The sequence below is a fragment of the Falco rusticolus genome, chromosome 12, assembly GCF_015220075.1.
Source record: "Falco rusticolus isolate bFalRus1 chromosome 12, bFalRus1.pri, whole genome shotgun sequence".
Taxonomy (NCBI): Eukaryota; Metazoa; Chordata; class Aves; order Falconiformes; family Falconidae; genus Falco; species Falco rusticolus.
This window is the reverse complement of record NC_051198.1, coordinates 21,783,185-21,810,403: the sequence shown is the minus strand read 5'-3', so window position 1 is coordinate 21,810,403 and position 27,219 is coordinate 21,783,185. Positions and strand designations below refer to the sequence as shown.

At 47.8% G+C, this 27,219-nt stretch overlaps 2 protein-coding genes across 3 annotated transcripts; both read right to left on the bottom strand.

Moving 5' to 3' along the window:
- Nucleotides 1–360: 360 nt before the first annotated feature.
- On the bottom strand, nucleotides 361–1,911 carry LOC119156258 (protein SPT2 homolog). Its single transcript, XM_037405844.1, has 3 exons — nucleotides 1,837–1,911; nucleotides 841–1,329; nucleotides 361–436 (listed from the first exon to the last, which is right to left on the bottom strand). Exons 1-3 carry the CDS (start codon nucleotides 1,909–1,911, stop codon nucleotides 374–376), a joined length of 627 nt encoding a protein of 208 aa, XP_037261741.1. The 3' UTR covers nucleotides 361–373.
- Nucleotides 1,912–2,023: 112 nt separating this feature from the next.
- Nucleotides 2,024–25,526, bottom strand: TRAF5 (TNF receptor associated factor 5). 2 transcript variants are annotated; one of them, XM_037405935.1, is made up of 13 exons: nucleotides 25,271–25,526; nucleotides 15,493–15,566; nucleotides 13,091–13,240; nucleotides 12,345–12,715; nucleotides 11,162–11,219; nucleotides 9,788–9,889; nucleotides 9,056–9,220; nucleotides 8,672–8,749; nucleotides 8,223–8,297; nucleotides 7,861–7,953; nucleotides 6,819–6,959; nucleotides 6,139–6,307; nucleotides 2,024–5,597 (listed from the first exon to the last, which is right to left on the bottom strand). In XM_037405935.1, the coding sequence occupies exons 4-13, from the start codon at nucleotides 12,557–12,559 to the stop codon at nucleotides 5,020–5,022; spliced, it is 1,674 nt and encodes a 557-aa protein (XP_037261832.1). In that variant the 5' UTR covers nucleotides 12,560–12,715; nucleotides 13,091–13,240; nucleotides 15,493–15,566; nucleotides 25,271–25,526; the 3' UTR covers nucleotides 2,024–5,019. The 2 variants fall into 2 exon arrangements, with proteins under 2 accessions (XP_037261832.1, XP_037261833.1); XM_037405936.1 differs by lacking the exon at nucleotides 15,493–15,566.
- Between the last annotated feature and the right edge of the window lie 1,693 nt (nucleotides 25,527–27,219).

Sequence of the window (27,219 nt, the reverse complement as noted above, 5' to 3'; positions counted from 1 at the left end):
ACTTACCTCTGCTACTTGAAGATGACGATCTTGATGATGAACGCGATGAGGAGGAAGAAGTGGATGTAGTGCTAGAAGACGATGTGGATGAGATGGATGATGATCTGCTTCTACTGCGTTTTCGTTTCCTTTTTTCTTTTCCTTAAGATAACACAAGGCAACAGTGACGAGCATGCTAGTAGCTACGGTCTACGAAAGCGACTCTACAGAATTTAAACACAAGGAACCCCTATTTTGAGGGGTTGATTATATTTTTTCCCCTCTTTCCAGTGTGCCATGGTCCATGAGCAAGTGACAACGCTCACTATCAGGGTCAGGCATGGTCACGGACATAAAGGACACCAGCGGTGCGAGCAGTGCTTACCTTGGCCTTTCAGCCCTTCCTGTGAAGTTGCACAGAGCGCCCTACTTCTCTCGTCCTTTGTGCCATCCATACCTAGTGAGAGACAACAGTACATTCAACAACATCGCTTCCAGAAGACTTTCCGAGGGGAAAAAGCCCAACAAGAGCGCAGTGCAGGCACAGAGGAAACCGGCGAGCGTTCCCAGGGGCAGCCCCAGCGCCCCCACCGGGCCACGGCGAGGGCACGTTCAGGCTCCCAGCCTCCCGCACGGGAACGGGACGCCGGAGCCCCGGTCCCCCGCCACCTCCGACAGCGCGGCCTCAGCCCCGCGGCAGCGCTATTGCGGCCGCAGCAGCCGCGCTGCGGGGCCCGAGCGCCCACCCCCCGCTGCCGGCCGCACAGCGGCGGCCCGGGCGGACACCCCGCCGGCCGGCACACGGGCGCCTACGGCCGCGCCGCCGCTTCCCGCCCCGCACCGCCAGATCCCCGGCCCGACCCGCTCCGGGAGCCGCCGCCGCCCCGCCGCCGCGCTGACCGAGGGGCGGCCCGGGCCCCGCCTGGCGCCCCGGAAGTGCTGCCGCGGCCCGGGCGCCGCTTCCCGTGCGGGGCGGGCGGTGCCTGCGCGGCCGTGGGCTGCCGGGGGGTCGCTGCCCTCGGCCTCCGCCGCGCACGGGTGGGCCCCTGGGGCGAGGGGCCCCCGCCGCCCGCTGCGGGGGGAGCGAGCCCGCACGCAGCCGCGCCGGGGCTCCCGCCTGACCCGCACGGCGAGCGAGCCCTGCCGCTCCGAGCCGGGCCTGCGCTGCGCCGTGCCCCGCGGGGAGCGGCGGGCTGTGCCACCGCCGGCTGGCGGCTGCTCCCCGGGGCGCGCAGGGCGTCCCCCGCCCCGCCTGGCCAGCGCCGGCCTTTGCTCCCCGCGGCCTCGCCGCCCGGCCCCACCACTGGCCCTTTGGGGCTGCAGCCCCGCTCCCACGGAAGCCCCGTCCCCCTGCGGGGGCGGCGGGGACGCCACAGGCGCCCCCCCTCCCCGCCGCCCCCGCCAGCCCCTCGCTGCGCACCCGTACGCGGCCCCTCCGCACGGCTCCGCTCCCGGTGCGCCGGCCGGCCCGGCCCTGCCGCGGAGCCGGCTCCCGCCGCAGCCGGGGGCTGCCCGCCCCGCTCCCCAGTGCCGGGCGTGGGGCCTGGGGCATCCCGGCACCGAGCGCCGGCCGGGGCTCCCCCGGGACACGGGGGTCCGGTGCCAGCGTTCTTCCGGGCTGCTTTCCAGCGAGGCAGGCCTAACCCCCCGAGTTTTCCATTCCCACGTTTAAAGTGCCGTGTTCAAGCATGAAGCCATCACGGGACACTGGAGCAATTCCTTTTAGCTGTTACCGGCCCAAACCTGAAACAAATCCACCCTCAGCCCCAAACTTGTGCTCCACACAAAGAACATCCCGTTTGGATTCCAATGGATCCGCAGACCTCGTGGATCTTCGTCTGATCTAGCTTAGCTCACAGTCTTCTGAACCTCTATGTGCAGCTGCTTTATGATCGTCAAGTATAAACCAAAATATCTGTGAAGCACATCCATTCTTAATCTAAAGCAGCGTTGGGGGTTTTTTTTGGATGTAAACAAAGCCCTGGTACTCCACATCCTTCTAAAAAGCCTGCTTAAATCCAGCCAAAAGGAATATATGCCACCCTCCAGGAGAATGATAAAATTATTTATTCTTAGATTAGTTTACATATGCAGTGATGACATCTGGCTAGAAAAACACCTGTATTGTAGTAAGATATATTCAAACAACTATAAACTGTCAATAAATATGTTAGAAACATACTGTATGCTGATGTAGAAATATCCTAAGCTCTTTTGGTTACTTACCCCATACAATATTATTGAAAAGTTTTTTGGTGTTTTTCATGCAACATCAAAATTCTTCCCGACAATTCATGCTATACAACATTTTTTTCTTTATCAGGAATGGGATAAAATTTTAAATCCTGTTTACAAGTAGTAAAAATTGCTGAAAATTTTAACATAAATCTCTCAATTGTTGTGATAAAAAGAACCAATTTAAAGAAGATTGTCTTTAAAAAAATTAATTTTCACAACTAATTCTTTATAAAACAGGCAGTATTTCAAAAGGGATGTTTCCGTCACCCAGGATGAATCATTTGTGCTTCAAAATTTTAAAAAGAATATTATTCATGGCGAAAACCTAAACCCAACTGGTAGGTAGAGACTGCAGTACGGATGGGCTAAAACTGAACATGCTTTCAAAATCTGGCCAGGAACACACTAAACACTTATCCACATCACTATGCCATCACCTACTCTTGACAATTAGAAATGGAGCTTTAATAATACTTAGCTCTTTCCATGCTCAAAATTCTTCACAAACATTTGAACAGCCCTAACGCTTCTGCAAGTATTATTATCCCCATTTTATACTTGGGATGGTGGAGGCAGAGAGGGCTGGGAATTTGCCAGGATACAGACCGCATCCTTTCTGTCTTTTCTCCCTTGATTGTTCAAGCTCTTTATCGCTTTCTGTATTTTATACTTAACATACTGGAGAGTCCCATGAAACACGGTTGGTACGTTTCCGTCAGTTATTAGTGGTTACTATGCAAGTTGTGCCACTTTGAAGGTTACGTGACAAATATTAAAGTAATCATCAACATGAAGTCCACGTCTGAGGCTCAGGATTGACATCCTAGAATGCCACACCATTTTCACACAAAGCTTGCTCTTTCTGTAGTGAAGCATTAGGGACGCAAGGCCTAATTCTCTCTGTTGTACAGCCAAAATGACTCTTAAAGTCAGCCACAGCCTTACAAGAGAATAAAAACCATTCCTCACCATCTGTCCCTGGGAACATGCAAAGCCCCTACAGAGGCCCAGTACGTCCTGATCATACAACAAAAAGGACATCTAAATCAAACCAAAGATTTCAGATTTGCTAACCTCCCACGAGGTACAGATAACTAAGGTCTCTTCCCCTCCACCCCTGAATTTGAAAATATTTGTGTCTGAATTACATCCCATAAACTGTGTGGCAAAGTAAGTGACTAGCAATGAGATTGCAGATCCAAAACACCGGATTTTGCCTTTGCCTTAGTATCAATCCCCAAATTGTATTATTTTAGTTGATATCAAAGGGCATTTTTGGTTTTGCCACATTTGCCCTCTCGAATTTTCTGCCTTATACCTTGCAGTCTGTGCCCCGTTTTGATTTTTATCCTGCCTAGTTTACTCTTACTCTAAACCCAGCTTGATTTCTTGCTGTCTCTTTACAAGCTCTGGGTTTGCTCTGCCAGTGAACTGCAGGAGCAATGGATAACCCTGTGGTGTTACGCTACCTGATCTGTGAGAGATGAGACACAAAATTCTGTCACTTGTAATAACAAAATGACTGAGTGTGCAAAAGTACATCCCTCTTACAGGCACCCAAAAGGCTTTAAAAAGGCACGTGTATTCTTTGTCACTTGATCCTCAGTGCCTGATCTTGGTGGTTTTAGCGTGTCTCCAATAAACTCCATAGAATGCACACATTCCCTTGCAGTATGGAAGGAACTTGAAATAAAAATAAAGGTCTTCAGACACACTTCAGTCAGAAGTTGTTACTCGGCAGCTGTCTCACCCTTTAACAAACACTAGAGCTGCACTACCTCTGAGAACCGCGCTCCCTAATCCATTTCCCCCCCTTCTTTCCCAAACATCCAAATTTCTAGCAGAGGGAAACAGTGCACGTTACATGGGCTTTTTCCTAGGCAGATATCCAAAGCTCTTCTTGCCTTTTGTAGAGCTGGTAGGCCAGAAACCATCTCTTTTGCACAGATGTGAGAGCGAAAGTACAGGAGTTTTGCCCCTCTTCTTCCAGCAGCGCAGCCAAGGGCTGGCAGGCTGGCCGAGTGCCCCGCTTCTGGCCATGTCCTGAGAGGTGAGAAGGCTTCTTTTAACTTCAGATGGGGACTGTGGATGTTTACCACCAATGGACATCAGTCCCAAGGCACTAGGCAGGAACGGAAAGGACATAACAAAGCTATTGTCAACTGGGGTATTCTATACAGCTGAAATACCAGGCTAGAAAAGTAAGAGGCATTGCCATCTTCCTCTGGGCTTTTTGGAAAAAAACAATTAAACCAAACCAAACCAAGATGCAAGATCCCACATAAATGTTTTCCCTGCCTAACTGAAGCCATTCTCCCTGCTTTGAAAACCCAGGAGATAGAGGGATCAAGATACATTGGTTCAAATGTGCTAATTTGAAATGTTTCCATTTCAGGCAGGCGAAATGGACTTTCACGCTTAGGCATGGCTTCAGTTCTGTGTGAGGGACGGGAGCCCACAGGCCTGCTTGGGCTCCATGGGGCTTACTGGAGGAGTTTTGTCTCTGAATGCCAGTCTGGTGATGGGAGTCACGCATTCCCCCAGCCTGGGCTGAGCCAAGTCTGGATCAAATGCATGTTCACATCAATCTGGACTTACAGCTGCCTTAAAAACGCAGTCTCGAAAAAACGTTAAAAAAAGGAAAGGCTGATGCTTTGGCAATTCGTTATCTGTTATGCAGTCCAAAAGCCTCAAAACATAATCGGTAGCATTGACTAGTGGCAATTCACTATTGCATGGCTGGTAGTCACCAAGAAAGCATTTCTTAACAGTTAAAGCAGTCACACTGATCGGGCACGCTTTTCACAATTCCTCCAGATCGGTTAAATCCACGACCACTTTCAAAAACAGAGTGTCATCTCTGATGTAGGTGTTTTTGGTGTTCTCCAGGACCGTGTGCGGCACGAAGCGTGGACATCCGGAGGCAATATTCATTTCTCCGTCTGGCCTTTTGAAACTGCTGCTATTAGGGTCAGCTCTAAAGACTTCCACAATGTGATTTTTTTTCCCACTTTGGTCCAAAAGCATAAGTGTAACTTTTTGCTTGAAAGGCCACAGCAGCAGCGAGTCAAACTCCCCCCTCATCACGACGAAGTAGAGAGACACGTGCGTCCCCTTTCCTGAGCCGTCCCCATTCAGGTAGGCTCTCGCACACAACCTGTACCCACAGCGGCTGGTGTAAAAGGGCTGGCTGAATATGGAGAGGACACGGCCTTCCACTGCTTCTTTCTTCTTCATCTTGTAGTCCATGATTTTCCAGATTAATTTCCCGTTGTAGCACGTGCCTTCCAAAAGCTTAAATCTTTCTTCATTTTTGTTGAGCTGTGCTTTGTGAATATTGATCTGGCGATCGTGCTTGCTGGACTGACCTTCCAAAACAACTGGGGGAGGTCGGGGCAGGGGGAGAGGAGAAAACAGAAAAAAGGGAAGGGAGGGGGGGAGAGGGGAGAGAAACATTTGGTAAAATAAAACTGTCAGGGTGCTGGATACGAAGAACAACCAGACTCCAGCTGGCAAAAACTGAACTGCTCAAGCCTGAGTACAGACTGTGAACTAGTGTTACTACAGCTGTTAACTTTTTAAAATTGTAATCGCAGCTGGTAGTTGAATAAGGAAAACTGGTAACTACAAATCAGCTTTAGTGCCTGACTATGGATAGTACCACTGCCTCCATCACAATGCACTGGCCTGACCAAGGCCAGTTCTCTGGCCCCGCAGTGCCACAGGAATCCAGGAGAGATTGTGGAGCAGGGGAAGGATGCACCACACATCACCATGGTTTGGTCTTAAAAAGCAAGAAGAAAGGCCTTTCTAGTGAAGAGCTGCAATGACAGACTCTAGCACCAGAGCCTCTACTTGGCTACCAGTAAACCAGCAAAAACCCCACACCCATGCAGAAAAGAACCGAAAGTCCCAACATACCCAAGCGCTGATCATATGTCTCCATCAGAGCAATCTTCTGTTTCACATTTTCAATTGTGTCAAACAAAGGTCGCAAGTCAAATTTACTTTGCTGCTGGTTTGCCATCTGTATTAGCTGTTTCACTTGTGATTCTAGGCGCGCAGACTTATCCAGGTGACTGGCCAGAGTCTTCCCAGTTCATGCCATTGGAAGAGGATGGGAAGCGGAGACAGGAGACATCCATAAAATCAGCCATTTCATTTGAAATAAGATAAAGAAGCCTTTAGCATGTCAGCAATATCAACTACATGCTGCATTTGAAGCGCTCTGCTGCCTTTGGAACGTATTCCAATGCTCCTTCATGATTAATTCAGCACATTTACTGACTGAGAAGTCATCCCTCATTCAGACCCATTCACGCTGCATCACTTAATTCAACTGATTACTCGTGTACACCTGCATATTTGCCATGGGGATCTGGCTAGGAGGATTGTACAGTGCTTTTTGCCCAGATGAGATATCCAAACTCCTTTATTGGTTAAAATGAAAAGACAATGCTGTATTGTGAAAAAACGAGAAGGGCTTGTGAAGTGTCTGGGAGATTTGTTATTGTCCTGCTATTAATGACAACTATTACGGGATGAACATAGTTCAGGATCAAGAAAGCAATTGGCAAAGAAAGTAAAAATCAATGTCTCACCTGGGTGCTTACCATCAAGTTGCTATTTTTACCAAAAAGTTGTGTAAACTGTCTGAATTCTTTCTCACAATTTTTAATGGCCTCTGCTAGCTGCTGGATTTTAATCTCTTTACATTCCAGGCTCTTATACAGGTCAGATATCTACAGATGGAAAAAAACAGAGTAAAACCGGTAAGGCACACCAAAATATATGATGACCAAATTAAAACATACGTGACTATTTAAGAGAAAGTGTAAAAATTTACAACTATCTTAGCTAGATATAGCACTACTCAATTCACAATTCATGGATAAGTGCTGGCAAGAACTGAACATAAGGTAATCGTTCTCTTTAATAGATCTGTGTGGCAACAGGTGCAAAGAGACTCGTATATCTCATCCCCATCATGACGATCCGCTGCTCTACAGTGGGACAGTACATACATGCACACACATCCATGTGTGTTGCTGGGTGCATGTATATACATCTATTATTTTCTTTTTCCTCTACTGAGGTCTAACGAGTAAAAGAGATGAGTCGGTGAGGGATACTAACTCCAAAACTGAGTTGTAGCACAAATTCCCCTCATCAGGATTGGGCATACACCCAGTGTCACCTGCTGGGAGCCACAGAAATGATTGTGAGTGGAAGGGTGCTTGCAACTGGCTTTGCACTACCCCACGCTGCCTCTACAGAGGGTGTGACTTGGGCATCTAGAGGCTCCTTTTTGGAGCAATCTGACCAGCCACTGAAACTTTAAAATGCTTTATCTCCCAGCCTCATATCCACTGTAAGCAAAGACCGAAAGCAAACGGGGTGAGTGATGGCAACAAGCCTGCCACCGTGCTTGCTGGAGAATATATGTGCCCGAGCACAGAGAGGTTTCCATCCACTTGACTGACTTCACTAGAAGAGTTTATTCTGACTTCTGAGGTGTGCAAAGCTGATAAACCCAGTCTTTTGAAATGTAGCTGAGCTAAACCAGGCAACAAACGGAGAATCTCGTTATCATCTTCCGACCAGCCAAGAACTGCTGAAGAGTGCTTATTAAATGTAACTTACCTGTTCTTCCAGCCGGGAGTTCTTGTCTAAAATCTGCAGCATGTGTTCCCTCAGGGCTCCGTTTTCATGTTCGGCAAGTTTCCCTCTTTTAACCTTTAGTGAGGCAGAGGGGGAAGGGAAAGAATAAAATAATAAGATTTTTGAAGCTGTTAGTAGAAAAACGTATTGATGCAAGCATTTAAAATATCTCCTCTGTGCTTTAGAAGCGAGGGAATGGCTCCCCTGATTCTGTAATACAGCATCTTAGCCAATAGTAGAAATGGTTGTGAAAGAACAAAAACTAGTTATTTCGATTAATTGGTCTGATTGGTTTGGGAGACAAATTCCAGTCCCAGTACAGACAACGATCTATAAAACAGTACCTTTACAAGGCAGCCATACTGCTTATAGGGGCAGTCCACCTCCGCCTCAGGACACACAGCATGGTGCTTTTCAATCTGTGTGTATCAACAAAGAAAGGTGTAACGAAATAAATATTAAGTAATTTGCTGCACTGATAAAATCTGAATGCCTGCATAAAGGGTGAACAGAGGTCGATGTTATGACACCACCGATCTCGTAAACAGGAAAATGAGTATTCAGAGTCCATAAGCAAGCCAGATATTTTTCCATACTGCAAAAATGCCAATGGTTTGCAGTGACTGAATACTTCATTTGTAAGATGGGGCATAAATCCCTTGTAGGACCAAAGAAAATACTTAGAGCAACGAGGTTTTATTGGCACAGGCCAATGTGGTCTGCAACATAACTTTCAGTTTTCATAAACGTGTGTGATCTGCTGAAACACAGTATATGAACAAAATAATAGTACCTCTTTTTTCAGAACTATTTGTGAACAGTTTTGGAGACAAGGCACAGGATAATCAGGACAGTCATTTTTCTCGTGATTCTGGGGAAAAACAAACAAAACAAGGCAGTGGTTTGTATTTTTGTAAAGTAGCATATGTAGAGGAAGCTATGCAAAAAGTAATGCCAAACATACATGTGCAAGCCCCTTATCACATTGTTGTTCATAGGACAGCAACAGCAATTGGTGTTATTTAAAGCACGTTTATTATACTTTCTCCTTCAGCTACTCAGCTGGATTTTGTTTCAGGAGTTGTTAAGCCCCATTGCAGTGCTGGAAACGTTTCGCTCAGCAACATGAAGAGGAAACATATGCTATGGATTCCCAGGGAATGCTTTATAATCTTACCTTTATGTTAATTAACACCACATATTTATTACAGTACTGACACATTTCTTCTCGAAATTTACAGTGCTGGCTCAAATGCTCTTTCAAGTCTTTCCGAAGAATTTGATCACAACATCCATCATTAGTGCACTGCACACTTTCAAACAAACACTGCTGAAGATGCTCCTGCAACACACAACAGTAAATTAAACCCCAAAGTATTTCATCGCATCTTCAGTTGCCCAACAGACCCACAGAAACATTTGGCAGTTTGGTAACAAAGCAAGCTCCAAATATTTTTTCCTCCATAAGCATTCCCCTTTTCCAACCTTAAAACTGAAGCAAATGTGACAATTTAGAGAGTCCTTTATATGACTTCCACTTTTCATTCCATTGATACACTGAAAAGAGGCCCAAATGGCCAGTATGTCTTGGCAAGTTTTCTTGAATCAACCATCACATGGTGCCTAAGCATACAGAAGGAATGTATAGATGCTGTGGCTATACTAAAGCTATATAAAGCAAATGATTCTTATTTAAAAAATAACCTAAAGCAAAGTGGGAACAAGTCATAATATTTTGAGCTTAAGATTTGTTACTTACAGTGCATAGCTAAGTCATAGTCCTTGTCCTTAAATTACATTGCTACAATAACTCTGAAGTCTGAAAATCACCACCAGAATTTAGCTTATCATAAATACACGGAGTTCGCATGAAAATCAAAGGCTTCAAAACTTGATCAAGCAAACTAACCTGATATCGTCCCAGAATTATTTTTGAATTGCAGTCAGGAATGTTTTTGCAGAACACATGCAAATTGAGAACTTCTCTCTTACAGCAGTTATCTTTGAACACCTGTAAAGGAAGCAAACCAGCCTTCATACGCAGTCACATAGGATGCTATAAAGAATATAGAAAAAGCAAAACATCACAACAAATCTTTCAAGCACACAGGTGTAGACTCCATAATTCAGAGCATGGTTCTTGATAATTCATATTGAAAATTTACACTAAAAATATAGATTAAAACACACATGAATTTTCTAATAAGCATAGGGGGGTTTCCCCATATAGTTATTCCACAGATGCTGATCCATCCCACAGCCAGCAGGATCAGAAGCTATAAAACCACTGCCAGAGCCTGCCTGTATCTAGAAGAAAGCAGCAGGAGCTAACAGACCCCAAAGGCCAAACCAGCTCTGAGCATGCTCCTCTGATCTTCAAGCAGTGCAGCGTGCCTTTGGGATGGAGACGATGCAGAGATAGCCCTTCTATAGACTCTGAGAAAGAGCACCGTTCCCAGTTGTGTATGCAGAAGCTAATTAAGCCCCTAGAGCAAACTTTCAGTCTTATTTAGAGATCTCCCTGTAAGGAGAATTATAAAGCTGCTTACTGTTGCACTACTGCCAGCAAAATTTGCACAAAGACAGTGAACGAAAAACAAAAATTGTGTGGACAGTCTGATTACAATTTCCTATCACGAGTACGAGAGAGAGGAAGGAGACATTTGATTTCCCTGGAAAATTAATTCTGGCAGGACTAAGTATGTAGCATACTTTCAAGCCTTAGCATATAAATAAGGACAAATCAATCCATTAAATTATTTAAAAAAAAAAAAAAAATCAGTAGGTTGCAAAATAAGAAGCATCTTTTCCTCTAAAAAATTACCCAAAAGTAAATGAAGTCTACAGGGTTAATGAGATATAATGGAAATAAGTAAGGCAGCAAATTATAACCAAGTGAAAACAAAGACAACCAGATAAATAAGTTGTCCCAGCAACATGGAGCATGAAAAAGGCAGGTCAATAAACTCTCCACTAAAAAAAAAGACATTTGATGACAAGGGAAAATTTAAAGCTTTGTGAAACTCTCTGACACTTTACTGGAAATGCAAAAGACTAAAATAAAATAACTTCAGAACATGAGTTATAAAATAAAGCTTTAGCTATATACCCATACTTCCTTTCTGAGAGAGCATCACTGAACACACTGCTTCTGTTAGCATCATTTCAGAGACAAAAACTGCCCTGCCCCTGAGGACTAACAGACTAAAAGCCACCTTGTTCTCAGCTGTCTTGCCTTTTCCATGCAGACGTTGACTGCTGAAGTAAAATTACAGCCACTTACCTCATGCATTTTTATTGTTTCTTTGTCAACAGGACAGGTGGGTACTGCACTCAACTCTCTAGATCGAAAGAAAAGTCATGTTAATCCACAGACAATTTCATTTATTTTACAAAATTTCCCTATGCTAGAATCTGACTGCAGCAGGAGGCAGTACTAGATACCATAAAAACCAAAAAAGTGCTTCAAAAACACTTTCGTCTGGCAACTACACAGCCAAAATGCCCACAGCTCTAAGAGGGCATTAAGCTGCAACAGTGAATATGTAACAGAAAGAGTTTGTCCTACAACTGTTAATTAAGATGGCTTTTAATTAAGAGGACTTGGTCACTCTCTGGCCACCTGCTGCTCTTAAATGTCTGTCTGCAAAAATCCCATCGCATACACTAAACCCAGCATTTGCCTAGCACAAGCAGCGTGCTCCTTCCTACACCAGTAAAAGAAGATGTGATGGCTCCTGCCTTAAAAGGCTTCCAGAAGTCCTACAATAAGGGACAGGAAAACAGTTATTAAGGCCGTGCAAAAAGGGAGGCATGCCAGAGGGAGAAAGCAGCAAACATGAAGCATCTGAAACTCATAAAATGTGAATGGTGACTTCCATCCACATAAACAGGTTCCTCCACAGCCTTCCTGGGCCAAATCCTGCCCTCGGGCACACCAAATGGTATGTAATGTACTCCCAGATGGGTCTGCGGGGTAAACTCATTCGTAACTGCGGATGGATGCCTTGTGATCTGACTGTAGTATTGGGTAAGGCTAACATCAGTTTTATAACTCCATGGAAATCAAAGACATTATACAGAAGCAAATGAAAATAGCTTAATTAGCCACCCGTGTCAATACTGTGGGGCATTAACGCAACGAATTCATGTCAGCAGCACAGTGTTGGACAGACAGACCGAAACAGCGTCTCACACAGTAGTGCTTAAGATTGCATCAGTTTCTGTCTGCTGGCTTTGCTGCAGTTACCAAAGTATTCTTCTCCAGCACCAGGTAAGGTCTTTAAAGACACCTTTAAAACACTGAGCGTGCAGTTATTGAGTTCAACAGAGTCTTCCCGTTGACCCCTCCAGCATTTTATCACATCGGTACTCTTATTATTACGGCACTCACTGCTGATTTGTAGAAGGTGTTGACTTCTTTTTAGGAAGGGGAGTACGGGGATGCAGGAGAAGTTTGCACTGACCTCAAAGACAGAATGCACTGCTGGCAAAACCGGTGCCCGCATCCCGTCTGGTGGGGATTGCGAAGGACGAGGTGGCAGTAGGCGCATTTGTACCGCTCTTCCAAGGTTTCGACAAACTTGTAGTTGGTGTCAGGCTCAAAGTCCAGAGAGATGGCGCTGGCGGAGTTCTGGCGTGTGAAGAAGCTCGAGAGAGCAGCGGGTTCGTCACAGGCCATGGGAGCTGCACTGGGAACCAGGCAGAGGGAGAATCCCTTCGAATCTTCACCGGCAGCCACGCCACCTCGGCTACTGCTTGCAGCGGGCTGCCGCTCATGGGAGAGCTGTCATCTGCAGCGGGGTGCAACAGGTTTCGGAGGGAAACACGGCATCAACTACAGAAGAACAACAAAATGCTCAGAGAACCACGAAATTATGGTTACAACACAAGCATCAAAGCACACTCCTTCGGAAAAATGTTTCACAATCTGAAAATTATCCTGCAGAAGAGATTTTTATGTTGGTTTTTATTATTATTATTTCTTGCAGCAACTTTTAGTCTCAAAAAAATTACAAGAGTCACAGATACAGGTGGGGAAAGCAGAGGCCAAGTCTTGGCCCTGATGTCCACCAGGAAAACCTACACTTAACACAGAGCCCACCCACATGACTTCATGAGTTCATTGCACCGGTTCAGGCAGGAGACAGCTTTGTGGTTCACAGCAAGGAGCATACAAAAAAAAAAAAAAAAGGCAGCAAGGGGATTTTACCTTCAGTTTAGGCGTAACAGGTGCCAAAGTCTCTTAACTTGACATCTTTCTTTTTCCCATTGATCACTCATCTACAGCAGTAAACTCTAATTCTGTTTTTTCCAAAGTTTTACTTAATTATGCGCAAGTTCTTGACGATACTAATCCTGTCTGAAAGAAGCAGTGGAAAAAAAAGAAAGAAAAGCAAGATTGCAATCAGAAGCATGACATGAGGTTTTTCCTCTTAACCCACAAAAGCTCATATACAGCACAGGAATGCAATTCATTTCCTAATAGGAAAAACCAGCAACATTTGTTTCCATCCCTAAGTCACAAACCCTGAGATTTGCCATGAGTCCCTCAATCTTGCAGTAGTTTTTTTGCGAGTAGCTCAAGAGCTGGAGCCACTCTGGTTTTCATTTCTCACGGCTTTGTGCTCAGAAGACATTTTTTCCTTACAGGGTGTGTACAAATGCACCTGAGCTCTCAGACCGTTCTATGGGGGAAGTTCTCAATTTTACAGCTGTGCTGTGGGATGCTGTTTCTCCTCTGTGTGCGTCACCTGCCCTGTCAGTCACTCTTACTGGCATCAGCACCTCTCCAAGAGCTCTGACTCAGCTCCTGTAAGATCACCGAGGGTATCTGCTGCTTTCGTAGGGCAGCAGGGCCAACACATCACCATTAATAACCTTAGGGCTGGCAGGAAACTGTGTGCCGAGTACCGACACGCTGCCCCATCCCCCCGCTGTGATGGATTCCTAGCCCACGAGAGCAGCGATTAGTACCGTGCTATGCACAGCCCAAGCACCCCTGCAGCCCACCTCAGGCTTCAGAAAGCAACATCCATTTTCCTTTCTACTTTAATATCCCATACTGGGCAAGGAAATGCTGTGGACAGATAAAGTACCTGATTCAAAAACAAGCCAAAGCACTTAAATCAGTGAAGATCTATTTCACAGCAAACATTTACGTGCTCCTGTAACTCAGCACCCTTGTTTGTGGTTGCACACAGCATTCACCTGCCCAGCTTGTGAGAGCCTCCCTGCCCTCCACCAGCCTGAATGTCAGACTCACTGCAGCAAAACTGATCATCTAACATTAGGAACCCAGACAAATACAAGCCCTAATCATATTCCAGGCACAAAAACTTATTATTGTGACTGGAATTTGCAAATTACCCTATTCAGTCCCTCCAAATGAACAGCCTTCTGCCTCAAACCTGAGATGATAGTCCATGTCGCCCCTTTCATTTTTAAATAGCTGACCTTTTCTCCTCTGAAAATGGGGTTCCTCGTTCTCTAACACTTAATAAGGAGCAATTCTATTTTCCCCATGTCAACCAGAGACGCCAAAATGCAGCCTGAGGGATTACCAGCCTTGTGCTTGGGCTGCCTTGGTAGCAGATGCCAGCGGCAGAGCATGCCTGCTGCTTCAAAGGCAGATGGGCAGCTGTCACCATTAACTTCCACAGCACAGACTACCTACAGGACAAATGTCCTATAAGCTCATTCGGGGTCAGTGAGAACTGACTTCCTTCCTCTCTCCCATTTACAGGGCATCCAATTCCCCGAGTCCTATTACGCTCCAGGACTTTATCATCTGATGGTGTGCTTTAGCAAATTGATGCCTCACTATGTAAAAGCACAGGAAATAAAAATAAATTAAAATCCATGTTTTACCCATTTTGTCTTTAAGGTCTACCATAACTCCAGAAGTACTTTTAGCTGGGGTGAAGAATGTTACAGGTGTTTTAGGCAACAAAGTTATGGGATACATCAAGAAGAAACACAGCCACCAGCCCAAAATCCCATCCAGAAACTCCTTCAGAGCTTTTGCTGCTCTAAGGAGCAGCCACATGCATTCCCATCTCTTTCTGCAAGGAGCACTCTGCTGTGGTACAAGGCCTTCCAACTCTCTTGCTGAAACGAGAGCTTTTATCTCCTTAAACACCTTCATGATGCACTCAACCCAGACGCCATTCCTAAAAATGGAGACTCTGCATCTCCACGGAAGCGCCTCCTCCACCTCAGCCTTGCTCAGGGCCGTGCTTCACAGCTGAGGGCACCTCAGGTCACAGGCAAGAGTGCTTTCGGGTGAAAGGAAACCTGCCTGCTCAGAGGGCAGAACAGAAACCGCTGCATGCCCCAGAGACCGGGGACGTTTGCCGCCACTGCCAGCCTTGCAGGAGGTTTGCTGCAGAGTTTGCAGCTGTTTGCTGGAGGAAACAAGCTGCCCCAGGAGAGGGCCTGTGGATGGTGATGCTTCACCCAAGCTGGAGAGGTGCCCACGTGAATCAGCTGGGAAAACCAGCTCAGAGGAGCTGAGAAATGACAGCCCTGTGCCAGACCTACTACCAGCCAGCGCTCGGTGGGATGTGATCCAAACTATCGCAGACAGTGTGCAGTTCCCATCCCAGCACCCACTGGTGACTCAGGGCGGATTGCAGAAGCTCTTCTTCCACTTCTGGCTTCCAGTGCCCGCGCCTGTGCTCTTTGAACTGAAACCAAAGGGAAACCATCAGTGGAAAAAGTGCTTTATTGTGACAGCAAGAGTACGCCAATGGCTAACTGCATCAGCTTCCTGCCTACACTAGTGCATGGCCCACGTAGGAGGTGAGGTGTGCTTTCACTTCTGCCTGTGCACAGCTAAACAGCAATGGAAAGGCATCCTTTCTTTGCATACACTGCAATTTTTAAGCATGCATGTGAACTGTAATGCTGTTTTAAAATATTAGAGCGTGGCGGGCTCACGCTGCATAAAAATGCTGTTGTGGCAGATGCACAACACACATGGCAAAGGGATTTTCATTGCAAATCCACTGCAACAGCACATACACAAAAAAAAACCCAACACAAAAAAACCCAAACCAACCAATCTATGGACACTGAAAATCTATACATAAAAATAAAAAAAAGGATTTCCATATACTGAAATAAATAGAATTAATTCTGACTGCATATAGAAAAGTAGTATGAATCACTAGCAGCTAAGCCCAAGTCCTATAAACAGCTACCAAAGAGTGGGAGCTCAACGGCAGCACAGTACAAAGAGGTCCCAGCTGCACCTTCCTACCATTTCAGCATCCCAGCCCTGCCTGCACCAACAGCAGCACATGCAAAATGCTTCTGAACAACTCTTTATGTAACCGGCTTTAACCTCACTGGAAATGATCTGAAAGGGAGAATTTACACAATGAAAATAAACTTCCTTAAGTATGTGCTATCCTGTTTTCACTACCACCACACCAAACTGAGCCCAATCATTTTCCATTAAAATGCTCCAGACTTAGTATATGTTACTGTTCAGAAAACAAGGAAGACATGAACAGAACAGGATAATAAAGAGAAAAATCAGCACGGGCATGGCCTACTATAATATAAAATTACATTAACATTTTTCAAGCCGTGTTCAAGCAGTTCCCCTCCAGCAGCGCTGCTGCCTATCTACACCAGCAGCAGCCAGAACCGAGAGAAGTGGTACGCAAGGCTGATACCACATTGAACTACTGTGGACAGATTAACTTTTTTTAGCCACAAAAACATACTTACTGCACACAGAGAAAACCATCCCTATAATGTGGTCGCTCTTTTTAAAAGAGAACAGAGAAAGGTCTGTAGATCACCCCATGAGCTACAAACGCACCGCTACAGCAGGCTGCAGCAACAAAACCTCTGGGACAGCAGACCCGAGGCACTGAACACCACCATGTCTTTTAGACTGAGAAGGGCGAACATATGAGTTGTTATCACAGATTTGGCCATCACGCATGGATAAGGACGTGATCGCCGGTCCTGCTGCTCAGCAAGTAAGGGCTGAGAGCACAGCTCTGCCAGGTTCACTGCACGAGGGGAGGGTAATGCTGAGCTGCCCTCCAGGACTGGGGTACTGCTCAGTAAAAAGCACGGTGATCGCTTCCTTACTTATCACGCTTCCATGAAATACATTCAACAGGGCACAGAAAAACCAGTTATTATACCTACGTCCCATACACCTAGCTCTAGATCAGCTCTACTGCTTTGCCCTAAGGCACTTGGTAAGGACAAGTCTGAGAAGATGCCCTGTCCCTCCCCCCTGAAAAATTATCTGCCTTTTATGTACAACCAGAAATGGAAACCTGTCTTAGTCACGTGGGAAAGTTTTGTCAAATTTAGGGGTCTAAGATCAATTCACCTTCATTGGGAGCTGACAGGCAGAAATACGATGGAGGAGGACAATACCTTGCATTAAAATTGTGCTCTCCAAGCTGCCTTATAAACTAGGGTAATTAGCTGCCTCCAGTACTTTTGAATTAAAATAGCAAGTTATATGATTTACTATTAATATAGGTCCTCCACAAAACCACTGCATTTGGGGATAAGAAATACTGCCCGACTCCTAACATATGGAGTGGAGCAGGGAACAGTCTGCTAAAGAATGACTAAAGCATCTATACATTTTTAAGTACATATTTAAGATATAGCTGATTATATGAAGCCATGTGAAAAAGCAGAGGATGACACCTGACATCACTGAGGGAAGCACCTTGTCCCTTCCAGCCCAGGAAGAGGTTACATTTTTGACTGCTGACAACAAAACACACTTGCAGAATACCCATGGGGGGAGAAGGACCCAGCTGCATCATCTGTGGCCCCCAGCCCAGAGGCTGCAGAGGGAAATGATTCCCTATGGCACCAACACAGACCCACCACTGATATTCAGGGCTTGCTCCTACCTCACCTGGCAGGCGAGTTAGTCTCAGTTGTGTCTGCTTTTGTCCTCATTCCTTAAAAACCAGGAGAGAATAATTCTAACAGCAGTAATTTCTGACTGAATATGTGCCTGATGCTCCACAGGGAATGTTGCTGCAGAGGGCAGCAGAACAAATTTGGTTTATTTTGTATACAGACCATATTGCCCCATTCAAATTCCAGTACTACCTTACTCTCAAAGCACAGTAAAAACCTTACTAAGCAAGCATCGGTTTGCTAACTCCACAGGCAATTTTCACTGGGCAGAGTAAGACAGTAGGGTTTTCCTTTGCACAGAGCTACAGCCAAAGCATTACAATAATCCCCGTAAGACCAGATTTCACTGGGGTTTTTATGTCATAGATTGCAACACAGATAACATTTTAAAAATTGTAAAAAAATACACTCTTAAACTAATCAAGCGTGTCTGGTGCTGAAGTAGCTTTGATTTGCAGTGAGCTTGCCTATTTGCTACATGCACTCTTTTCCCTGGATATCCTACTACTTAATTAATTCTGTATTAGCAAGGAATTTCGCTACATCTATCAATGCAATATTGTTACAGTAAGCTGGAAAGCTGTTGCCTTAAATAATCTTATTCACAGCTACAAATAACTTTATTCCCATCACTCCTGTAGCAATACCTGATGTTTTAACCACCTTCCTAGTACCGAAAGAAATTTTGGTAAGAAGCACTGCAACTCACCCCCATGACCCCTGGCCCTCTTTGCTGGTTTAGGGGATGAACTCGGTTCCTGAGATGTTCTGAGGTCTGCAGCCTTCCCCCAGCGAAGCCCACACCACTGGTGCCCCTGTGTGCCATGGCTCACCCCTGAAGAGCCCTTCAGAGATGAGAAATATTCTAGCAGGAGTCTAATGTTAGAATCCTGCCGGCACTAACAGCACACATTTTGGTAAAGCCGTACCTGAGAACTGTAGCTGGTCCTCAATGGGGAAAAAGAGACAGAGCGCGCGCGCTAGTGTAAGCTTTGTGGTTAAACACAGTACAAGCGCTTTAAAACAGCAAGGGGTGAAATCCCCCAGCGTCTTTGAAAAGATCACGTCCAAAAATGATTTAAAAGCGTTAGGATAAAAGGCAAGCCATTGAAAAGCACTTCCCCTTACTGTGTTGATGCAGGGACTGCAGATTTTACCACCTGGAGCACACAGGTTACCAAGGACTATCCTCGCAGTTTTTGTCCCAGATACAGAGTGTTTCACCTTTCACAGAAGTGGTGATGTGACTGAAGAAAAATACATGGGAAGCAGGAAACACATAAGCAGATAAGGAAACCCAGGTTCAGCCCTGTGGTGTTGGGTGGACCCCAGCGTTGCAGGCAGGGAAGGGGCAGCTCACAGCGGGAACAGCCCCGGCTCGGTCGCAGAGCCACCGCACCCACTCATGCTACCCGCTGCACGGGTCATTTTGTACTTAAACCAGAACTCTCCAAGATAAATCCATTTTAAGAAAATATATGTTTATATTTGGGTTTGTCATAATTTAAGTGGCTGTAAACCCTAATGATTTTGTAGCCTGAACATAATTGTGCACACAGGCTTCCTGGCAGTCTGCATCTCCACTGACTCGGTGTTAGCCTCCTTCCCCAGACCAAAACATGCTGCCCTGGCAGCACTGCCACGGGCTCCATCTCTAATCCTACTCTTTCCTTATTCTCCTCCTCTCCCTCCCCTGGTGTTCTAGTCCTCCCCCTCCCACCCTAAAATAAGGTATCTTATTTTCTAAAAAGAGTGACAATTTTTAAGTCTCCTGTTATTTCAAATAGTTGTTTTCCAAAGAAAGCTTCTGTTCTATCTTGTAGTAAATGCAACACACACCCTCTTCAGCCTTTTCCCTTTAACTGAACTTGCACCCAGAGCATTTCTAACCTATTTCAATTTTCATCTCCCCTCCCAGGAGGCATCTCAACCTACTGTGTGTTTTCCTGAACCTTCTCTGAAGCTCTGGAACAAAGAAGTCATTGCTGAAGTCAGTGGCAAAGGGAAAGGCGTCAATCCAAAGGCATGCTGCTTCTTTACGGGATCAATTAAATTGATCTAAGTTGTATTTCTAGATGCAGCCTAAGCTCACTTCTACCATCAAGCCTTTTAAACCAGAGGATCTTCTTTTGTCCTTGCCATGACCTCCTGTCCTCAGGGTGCATCCTCATCAAACTGTTAACGGTACACAACCTCTGCACAGGTGGGCACCAGAACAGCACGACAGGCCATACATGGGCTCTCTTTGAACGTGGCAGCTCTGGAGGAAGGATGGATCCGGCTGGTTTCATTGGGAGGAGGCAGCACTGCAGAAAGCGTAGCACCCTGCAAGCACAGCTCCAGGAAGCACCATCTGCTTCTGGGAAGCTTTGGGGAAACCCCCAAATGGAGAAGTTGAGTAGGAGCAGGATCTGAATTTTAAACAATTTCACTCTGCAGATGAGTAGAGAGCAATAGGCTGGTGTTATTGTTCGTGGGCAGCCCTCGATCTCCTCCAGTGCCAACTGCAGTGCTGAAACCCTGACCAAGTTCCAAGCAGGCTCAAGGGGAAGAAAGTGAGCAAAAAGACAGCGACAGCATTTAGGAAACAGAATGAAGGAAAAAAAAAGAGACACACAAGAACAACATAAAGAAACAAAAGCTACTGAAAAGAGGTAGCAACAAGGGACCGAGAGCAAGACCACTAACGGGTTTGAAATTTTTTTCTTTTAGGTTATTGGAGCCAAAGTGAAGTCCTCACATTTTCTAACAAATAATGGGCTGTTACACATTTGGCAGAACTAGGCCTTTGGGGCTTTTTAAGTTTATGTCTCCTTCCATTCCCCAAGGGGACACACTATCTGGGACTTCAGCTGCTTTGACCATTCAGTCAGTTTGGCCACAAATACCTGGGTTTTGGGTTTAAATTTCCATGCCTCTGACCCCTTGACTTAGCCTTAATGAAGAACTTAATCAGCATGTATACAGAAACCTATGAATCAACTCAATGGTTATTCATCCAAATTACTAGGATGAACTCAAATTTTGCTAAGGCTGGCTATCCCCTTCTTCCGCCGTGTTTCCACGTCCTAGGTGTGAACGGCTGCCCCCACTGCAGCCTCAGGAATTAATGACCTCAGTGGATTTGGCTCTAATGTAGGCACATGTTTGACAGCATATGGACACACATTTTTCTTGTCACAATCCTCACTGAAAAGGTAACTTGCTCATGTCAAAACCCAAACGCTATTGGGGAACTCGCTGTTGGGAAAGCAGTGACAGCAAAGATTGTCACCATTATCTTTTCCTAAAAATACAGGGAAAAAGATGTGTTCTTAAGAAGTCCTTCCCAAGAGATCAAACAGGACAGGCTGGAGACTTACAGAGGCAAGAACCAAGAGCGGTGCTTTCATGCAACCCCTTCTCTAAATGCCACCTGCAGCTGAGATCTGTGCTGCCGCCCAGCCGTGCGCGCTGCCGCAAGCCCCGGCAATGCCAGGGGCCCGGGAGAGCGCCAGCAGCAAGGCGCAGGCACCGGCCATTGCAGGCGAGAGGCAAACCCACCCTTCTGGCATCAGGCGAGGTGCCGTGTAAGAAGGATGCTAAACAAGCTGTGGGCAGCCTCCAACCCTGCTCTGGTTGCTGGCACCAGTTTTAGCTTTACTGCTGCCAGCAGTGAACAACGTCGCTATTTTTAGTGACCTCACGGTGCATCGCAAGCACCACCAACATCCACGTTCAGAATTCCTCAGTAAAATATGGCCACACTGCAAGGTTTAATGTCTGTGACAGTGAGACAGGCAAATGGATAAGTTCTTTTTATTTTTCCTTTATAGATAGTGCCCAGTAGCCTTCCATAATATCTTTAATTGAATATATGATCTGGCGGCTGTTTGTACCTGCTGTCTCTAAGGCAATAATTAACCCTTTCTTTTTTGTTTCTTTCATAGTGCGTAAGGGCCACATTCCAGTTTCAAGTGCAGGGATGTAGCAGATGAGACTGAAAACTGTGACTTAGCACAGGTCTGATCACCGCACGTCTCACAGAGACTACTTTGGGGAAAAAACGCTTTGCAGATTGTTCCTCTCCTCGAGGTCTGGCTAGTCACTAGGTGGCTTTGCGTGACAACAACAATAAAAAGTAACTTTTACATTTCAATATTCTGTAAAATAAGCACACAGCAACATACTTACCTTTAGAGAACCCCTGTATGCAAATGGAAGTATATCACATGCAAAACCTTTCTTTATCTGTCAACCCAACAGAGACAAACATGCTTAACTACAGAGCACTCCGGGCAGTCCCATACCAAAACCACTGTGGTTTAGGGTGCAGACAGTTTCTCACACACTTGTTTATTTGTTGCAAGACTGAGCTGGCGAGACTATGGAAATTTTTGCAGCATTTTTGTTAGCAATATGCATGACTCAAGTTTCCTCACCTTCCCAAGCCCAGCCACACACTGGGGTAAAGAGGTTAGCTTCTGCCTGGGCTGAGGGAAGAGGATGGAACAAACTGCACATTGCAGCCCACATGGTACGATAAGGAGCTGACAACTAACAGCGTGATATTAATCTTCACAGTCATTTGCCAAGAAACTTGGACAAAAAGGGGCCAGAAAGCAAAAGAAGAGGTTTTGAAACCCTCACCTCAACTCAGGGCCCAGACGCAGGGATAGCGTATGGTATCCCAGCTGGCTGGCCGGGGTGTGCAGCAGCACCCTCGGGTTGGCACGCTGCTCCAGGCAGGCTGCTAACCACCACTGGGAGCGGCATGTCTGAGAGATAAACTACCTGTATCACCACCAACTGCCTCAAGGACATCAGGAGCCCAAGAAAAGTTACAACTCGTATAGACTGCCTAGAGGGCCAGAGAGAGGAACACCTCTCCATAATTAGCTATTTATTGGTGATAAATAATGTCTATTTATGTAAAATCAAAGGGTCAAAGGATTGAAGAAGGTAGGGGGCCGTAGGTTAGCTTAAAGATGGGACACAAGTAAAGCCCAGGAGATGACGCATCCTACAAGTCTGCAGCTGCTCACTGAAGGGGTTTGGCAAAGTGGCCCAAACAATGTGTGGCACAGAACCAAGAGCTCCTGACCTGGCCTGTAGCCTCGATGGCTGTGTAAAAACTATGCTCCTCTCTTTGGGAGACTGATTAGTGAGCCTGTGGGGTGAAATAAAGAGCTGTCTGGTTTCTGCTTTTTGCACCTATTTGAAATTCCTTTTGTCCAAGTCACCACCAGCAGCTTTCTAGCTTTGAAGTCTTGTCACCTCCTGGATATCACCCCTCATTCTCAAACTCCACGATTACTCCTGTGCCCTCCACAGTTTCTGTGAGCACCACACGCTTTTCTTTTTTCCTTCGTGATGTTATTCCGAACCTCACCTTTCAGCAGCTTACACAGCTCCAGCCAGAGCGTCCTGGCCAGCGCTCACAGGGTTTCCTGTTGCTGCAGAGCATCTTCCTGCACAGGCTGAACTCTGCCTCTCCTTCAGAGCCCGGCTGCGGGTGAGTGCCCGCTCAGAGGCAGCCCACCGCCCCAGCCTCCCCCAACCTTCTGCCAGCCCCTCAGTGTCCAGCCCCGGCATTGACAAGCCCACGTTCCACTGAGGCCCATAACCTTCATCTCTCTCTGGCTTGAAGCATTAGATCTTCACAATGTATCACCGACTTCTCCTGCTTCATATCTCCATAAGAGACAGTATTTTGTGTCCGCTTACACAAATAAAACTCGTCCATCCTCCTCTCTGGTTTTCCAAACACTCATTTCTCTTGAAATGCAATCTTTTACTTATTTATCCACCTGGGGTGCTGCCACAGGGATAATTTTTCTAAGCCACAGCTACAACCACATCATCTCTCCGTCCATCCCTCCACCTCCCCACTGCATCAAAACCTCTTAAATTCAAAGCCTGTTCTAGTCTCCCTCCACTTGTCCCTGCATCCCCTCAAGCAATTTAAAAGGGCAGGTTTCATCTCTGGCCAGATGATGATACCAGGCACCCACTGCCTCCTTGTTAAGTATTTGAGCAAGTGTGTAGTGGGAGGGCAGATTTTTTTGAGGAATAGGAGCGGGCTATTCTACTTCAATTTTCTTCTGTAAAATCTCCTTTGCTGAGCAGCTGGGAACAACTGGCTCCTGACCATCACACTGGTCCGGAGGGTCACACCATCTCCTGTTGCTCTTGCACACCGGCACGTCCCTCCCTCCTGACTCGAGCTATAAACCCCCTTCAGCCAAGGGCTGCGGTTTTGCCCTCTGCTTGCACAGCTCCCGGCACACGGGGGTCCTCACCCATGGCCAACACTTCTCCACATGATGGAAACAGACAAGGTAACCAAGGCTGACAGCAAAGGAAGTTACTCTGGGTGGGTTTAGGTCGAGTGCAACACACGACCACTGCAGCTCGCACCAGGATCAAAAGCAAGAAGGCAATGCAGCCCTGACGGACCGAGATGCAGCACTAGGCAGGGCCGTGTCCCCCCAGCGCCTCAGTTTAACGCCCAGCGTTACACCTGCGTGCACTGCATGGAATCAGCTGGGGTGGTTTAAAAATACGACCGTGTTGCTGCTGCCGGCCTGGAGGCACGCCTGACCTAAATCCACCCAGCTATTTTTAGCACAACGCTGCACTCCTTTCAGCCATCCCCTATTTATCAAACGGAAGTTCTGGGGAAAGTTGTTCTTGGCTGGCACCGGGAAGGCGCAGCCAAGCCCAGCACCAGGCAAAGCCATTCAAGAAGTGCAGCAAGAGCAGCCCTCCGTTTCCCCTCCTCAGGCCAAGAGCGTTGGAAGTATTTGCTCGAAGCCTACTGCCTCCTGTGCTCCCAGAGTGCTGTCACTCAGGGGAACCAGGGCCTGAGCTGGGTCCCCCTGCACGCCCGCCGAAGGGAGACCCCTCCCCCCCCCCCACCGTTCGGCGACACCAGCGGGGGCACTTGTCACGGCTCCCTGCAACGTGGGTCGCTCGGCGCCGCTGCCCAGGCGCTCACCCGAGCGGCCCCCCGCTCCTTGTCCTCCTGCCCCCGCCGCGCCGAGCCCCGCGGCGCGCACCGGGCCTGCGGCTCCCGCGGCTCCCGCTGCCAGCCCGCACCGCACCGCACCGCAGCGCATCGCAGCGCGCCCGGCGGGGCTGGCCCAGCCCCGCACGCCGGAGGGAACTTGCAACGCCGTGGGCGGGCGGGGGCTCCTCCGCAGCCGCCGCGCTCAGCTGGGGGGGCCCCGCGCTCAGGCTGCCCGCGCCGCCCTGCCCGGCCCGGCCCTGCCCTGCCCGCGGGAACGCGCCCGCAGCCCCGCCCGGCCCCCGCGCGCAGGCTGTCACCCGCCGCGCGCAAGCTGTCCACCGCCGCGCGGGCCTCCCGCCCGCCGCCCCGCCAGCCGCCCCCGCGGGGCCCGGCCCCGGTCCCCCGCCCGGCCCCTGGCACCTGCCGGGCCACGGCCCCGGCGTGACCCCGGCCCCGCGGCGGCGGCCCGCCCGCCCCCGCCCGCACCTGTGCCGGCGCTGGGCGCCCTCCGGACGGTGGCCGTGGCGGGGGGCGCGGGCGGTGGGGCCGCCCTGGCTGCGCGGGGCGCGGTCGGTGCGCGGCGCAGAAGCGCTAGTGCCGCCGCCCCCGGCTGCTGCCGCCCGCCCCCGCGGGCGGAGAGCCGCTTTCGGTTTCATGGCAACCCCCGGGCGGGGGACCCCGGCGGCGCGGCCCCGCCCCATACCGGCAGCAGCACCGCGTCGCCCCGGCGCTGCCGGCGAGAGGGAGGGAAGCGGCTGTCGGGCTGTGGGACGGCTCCGGCAGCCCCTTGGCCGCCGCACCGCGCAGGAGCGAACCGCGGGCTCTGCGCCCCCGGCAGCCCAGACCACCCCGCTGCGGGGCCGGTCTGCGGGACGGGCTGTGCCCACCTCTGCCCCGGGCCGCCCGCCCTGCCGACGGCAGCACCGTTACTCTTACCGTATTTACACCCATGGTACAGAACAGCCTAGCAAACCCCATGCTAAATACGCAAAACACCGGCTGTTACCACACACCAGTATTTTGCCAGTTACTCAAGAAATAACCAAAAGGGTTTTAGGACACAAGATGAGGCAGCCATGCTCCTCCAGCAACGGTGCGAGGGACATTGCATTGCTCCCGCTCACTCCCCATCACCTACTGCCCGCCCTTTTGCCTTTCATGTTAAACCACTTCTAGGAAAAGCAGACTCTAAGGAAAACACCGTACCAGCACACACAGAAGCACCAAGGCTGACAAAAAAGAAAACAATCGGAAAAAGCAGGCCAGTTGGCTGTGTTATCTGGATTGCCTTAAGATGAGCTCTGAAAACAATAGTAGTAAAATGGTTTCAGAAAGATTCTTCTGCTGCTAAAATCACTCAGCTTTGACGCTGCCAAGGGTGCCAGTCTGCACGGCCACCATTCCGGGAGGCCAGCAAAGGTGCAGAGGCCACTTACCACAGTAGGGACCTTTCAAAACACTCCCTTTTGCAAAAATCGAGTATTTAATTTTCTTTCTTACCTTTTAGGAATAAACTGGATTAGTCTGGGTACTACTTGCCTGGGAAGTTCACAGGAACATTGGTCAGACAACAGCATTGTGTTTCTGTCAGTATAGCTTTATAAAATGTAAACGGGTAGTTGGAGATGGGATCAGTTTCCCCAGACGGACATTTGCTGCATCCACGATCCTCCTACTGCACAATTTAATAAGTCCCAGAAGAGAGCTTTGTGGGGACAAAGATCTGTCAGAAAGATCACCAACGCATCAAGGTGCAGGCACTGCTTTTAAAATCACAGCTCAGGTTCAGCAAGTGTAACAGAGGCCCGGTTTGCATTACCACACGCATCATACCCCTGAAGCCCACCACAATCCCTGATCCGCGGCGATTCCTTTTGGGCCAGTCCAAGGGAACACTTCCAAGTCAGTAACAGCAATGAGGATTTATTTTGCTGCTATAGTTTTCCAGTGTAGTTCTATGCACTGAAGTAAGAGCTTTAAGATTAAAGAATAACTGACATGACTGTAAGTAGTAGCCTTCACTGGTGGTACCACTTGAGAAAAAAAATGTCCTTCGTTTTCACTTCTGCTTCAGTTTCAAGGATCCGTTATAAAACATGGGCCAGTTGCTTATTAAATAGCCCAGATAGAGTCACATGTATATTTTGCCTCTCCTCCTTACCTGGCTACAGATTTTTGATGTCTAGTTCATCAGCAACAGACTGTAAGCGGTGTTCAAGAGGTTGCTTGCCTTTCACATCTCACCTACAACTTCCTGCAATCTTAAAGCAGATGTCTTATCGCAATGGTGCCTGCTTTTAACTTGCTCAGAGAAAGGCAAACTCTGAGGTTTAGCCATTTCAACCTCAGGAAAAGCTGGAGGTTCACCACATTTATTAAAACTACCAAGTCATACTCAGCACAACTTACAGTGCGCCATTTTGCACTGTGGCCGT

Bases quoted from the DNA above. Each gene is read 5' to 3' on its own strand.
- TRAF5 (XM_037405935.1), bottom strand. From the start codon at position 12,559: ATGGCCTGTGACGAACCCGCTGCTCTCTCGAGCTTCTTCACACGCCAG. The intron at 11,220-12,344 runs GTCAGTGCAAAC...CTTTCGATCTAG, and splicing joins CAGTGCATTCTGTCTTTGAG to AGAGTTGAGTGCAGTACCCA. The intron at 8,298-8,671 runs GTACTATTATTT...TGATACACACAG, and splicing joins AAATAGTTCTGAAAAAAGAG to ATTGAAAAGCACCATGCTGT.
- LOC119156258 (XM_037405844.1), bottom strand. From the start codon at position 1,911: ATGGATGTGCTTCACAGATATTTTGGTTTATACTTGACGATCATAAAG. The intron at 1,330-1,836 runs GTGAGCTAAGCT...CCGCCCCCGCAG, and splicing joins ACATAGAGGTTCAGAAGACT to GGGGACGGGGCTTCCGTGGG. The intron at 437-840 runs GTCGGGCCGGGG...GTCTCTCACTAG, and splicing joins GGCGGCGGCTCCCGGAGCGG to GTATGGATGGCACAAAGGAC.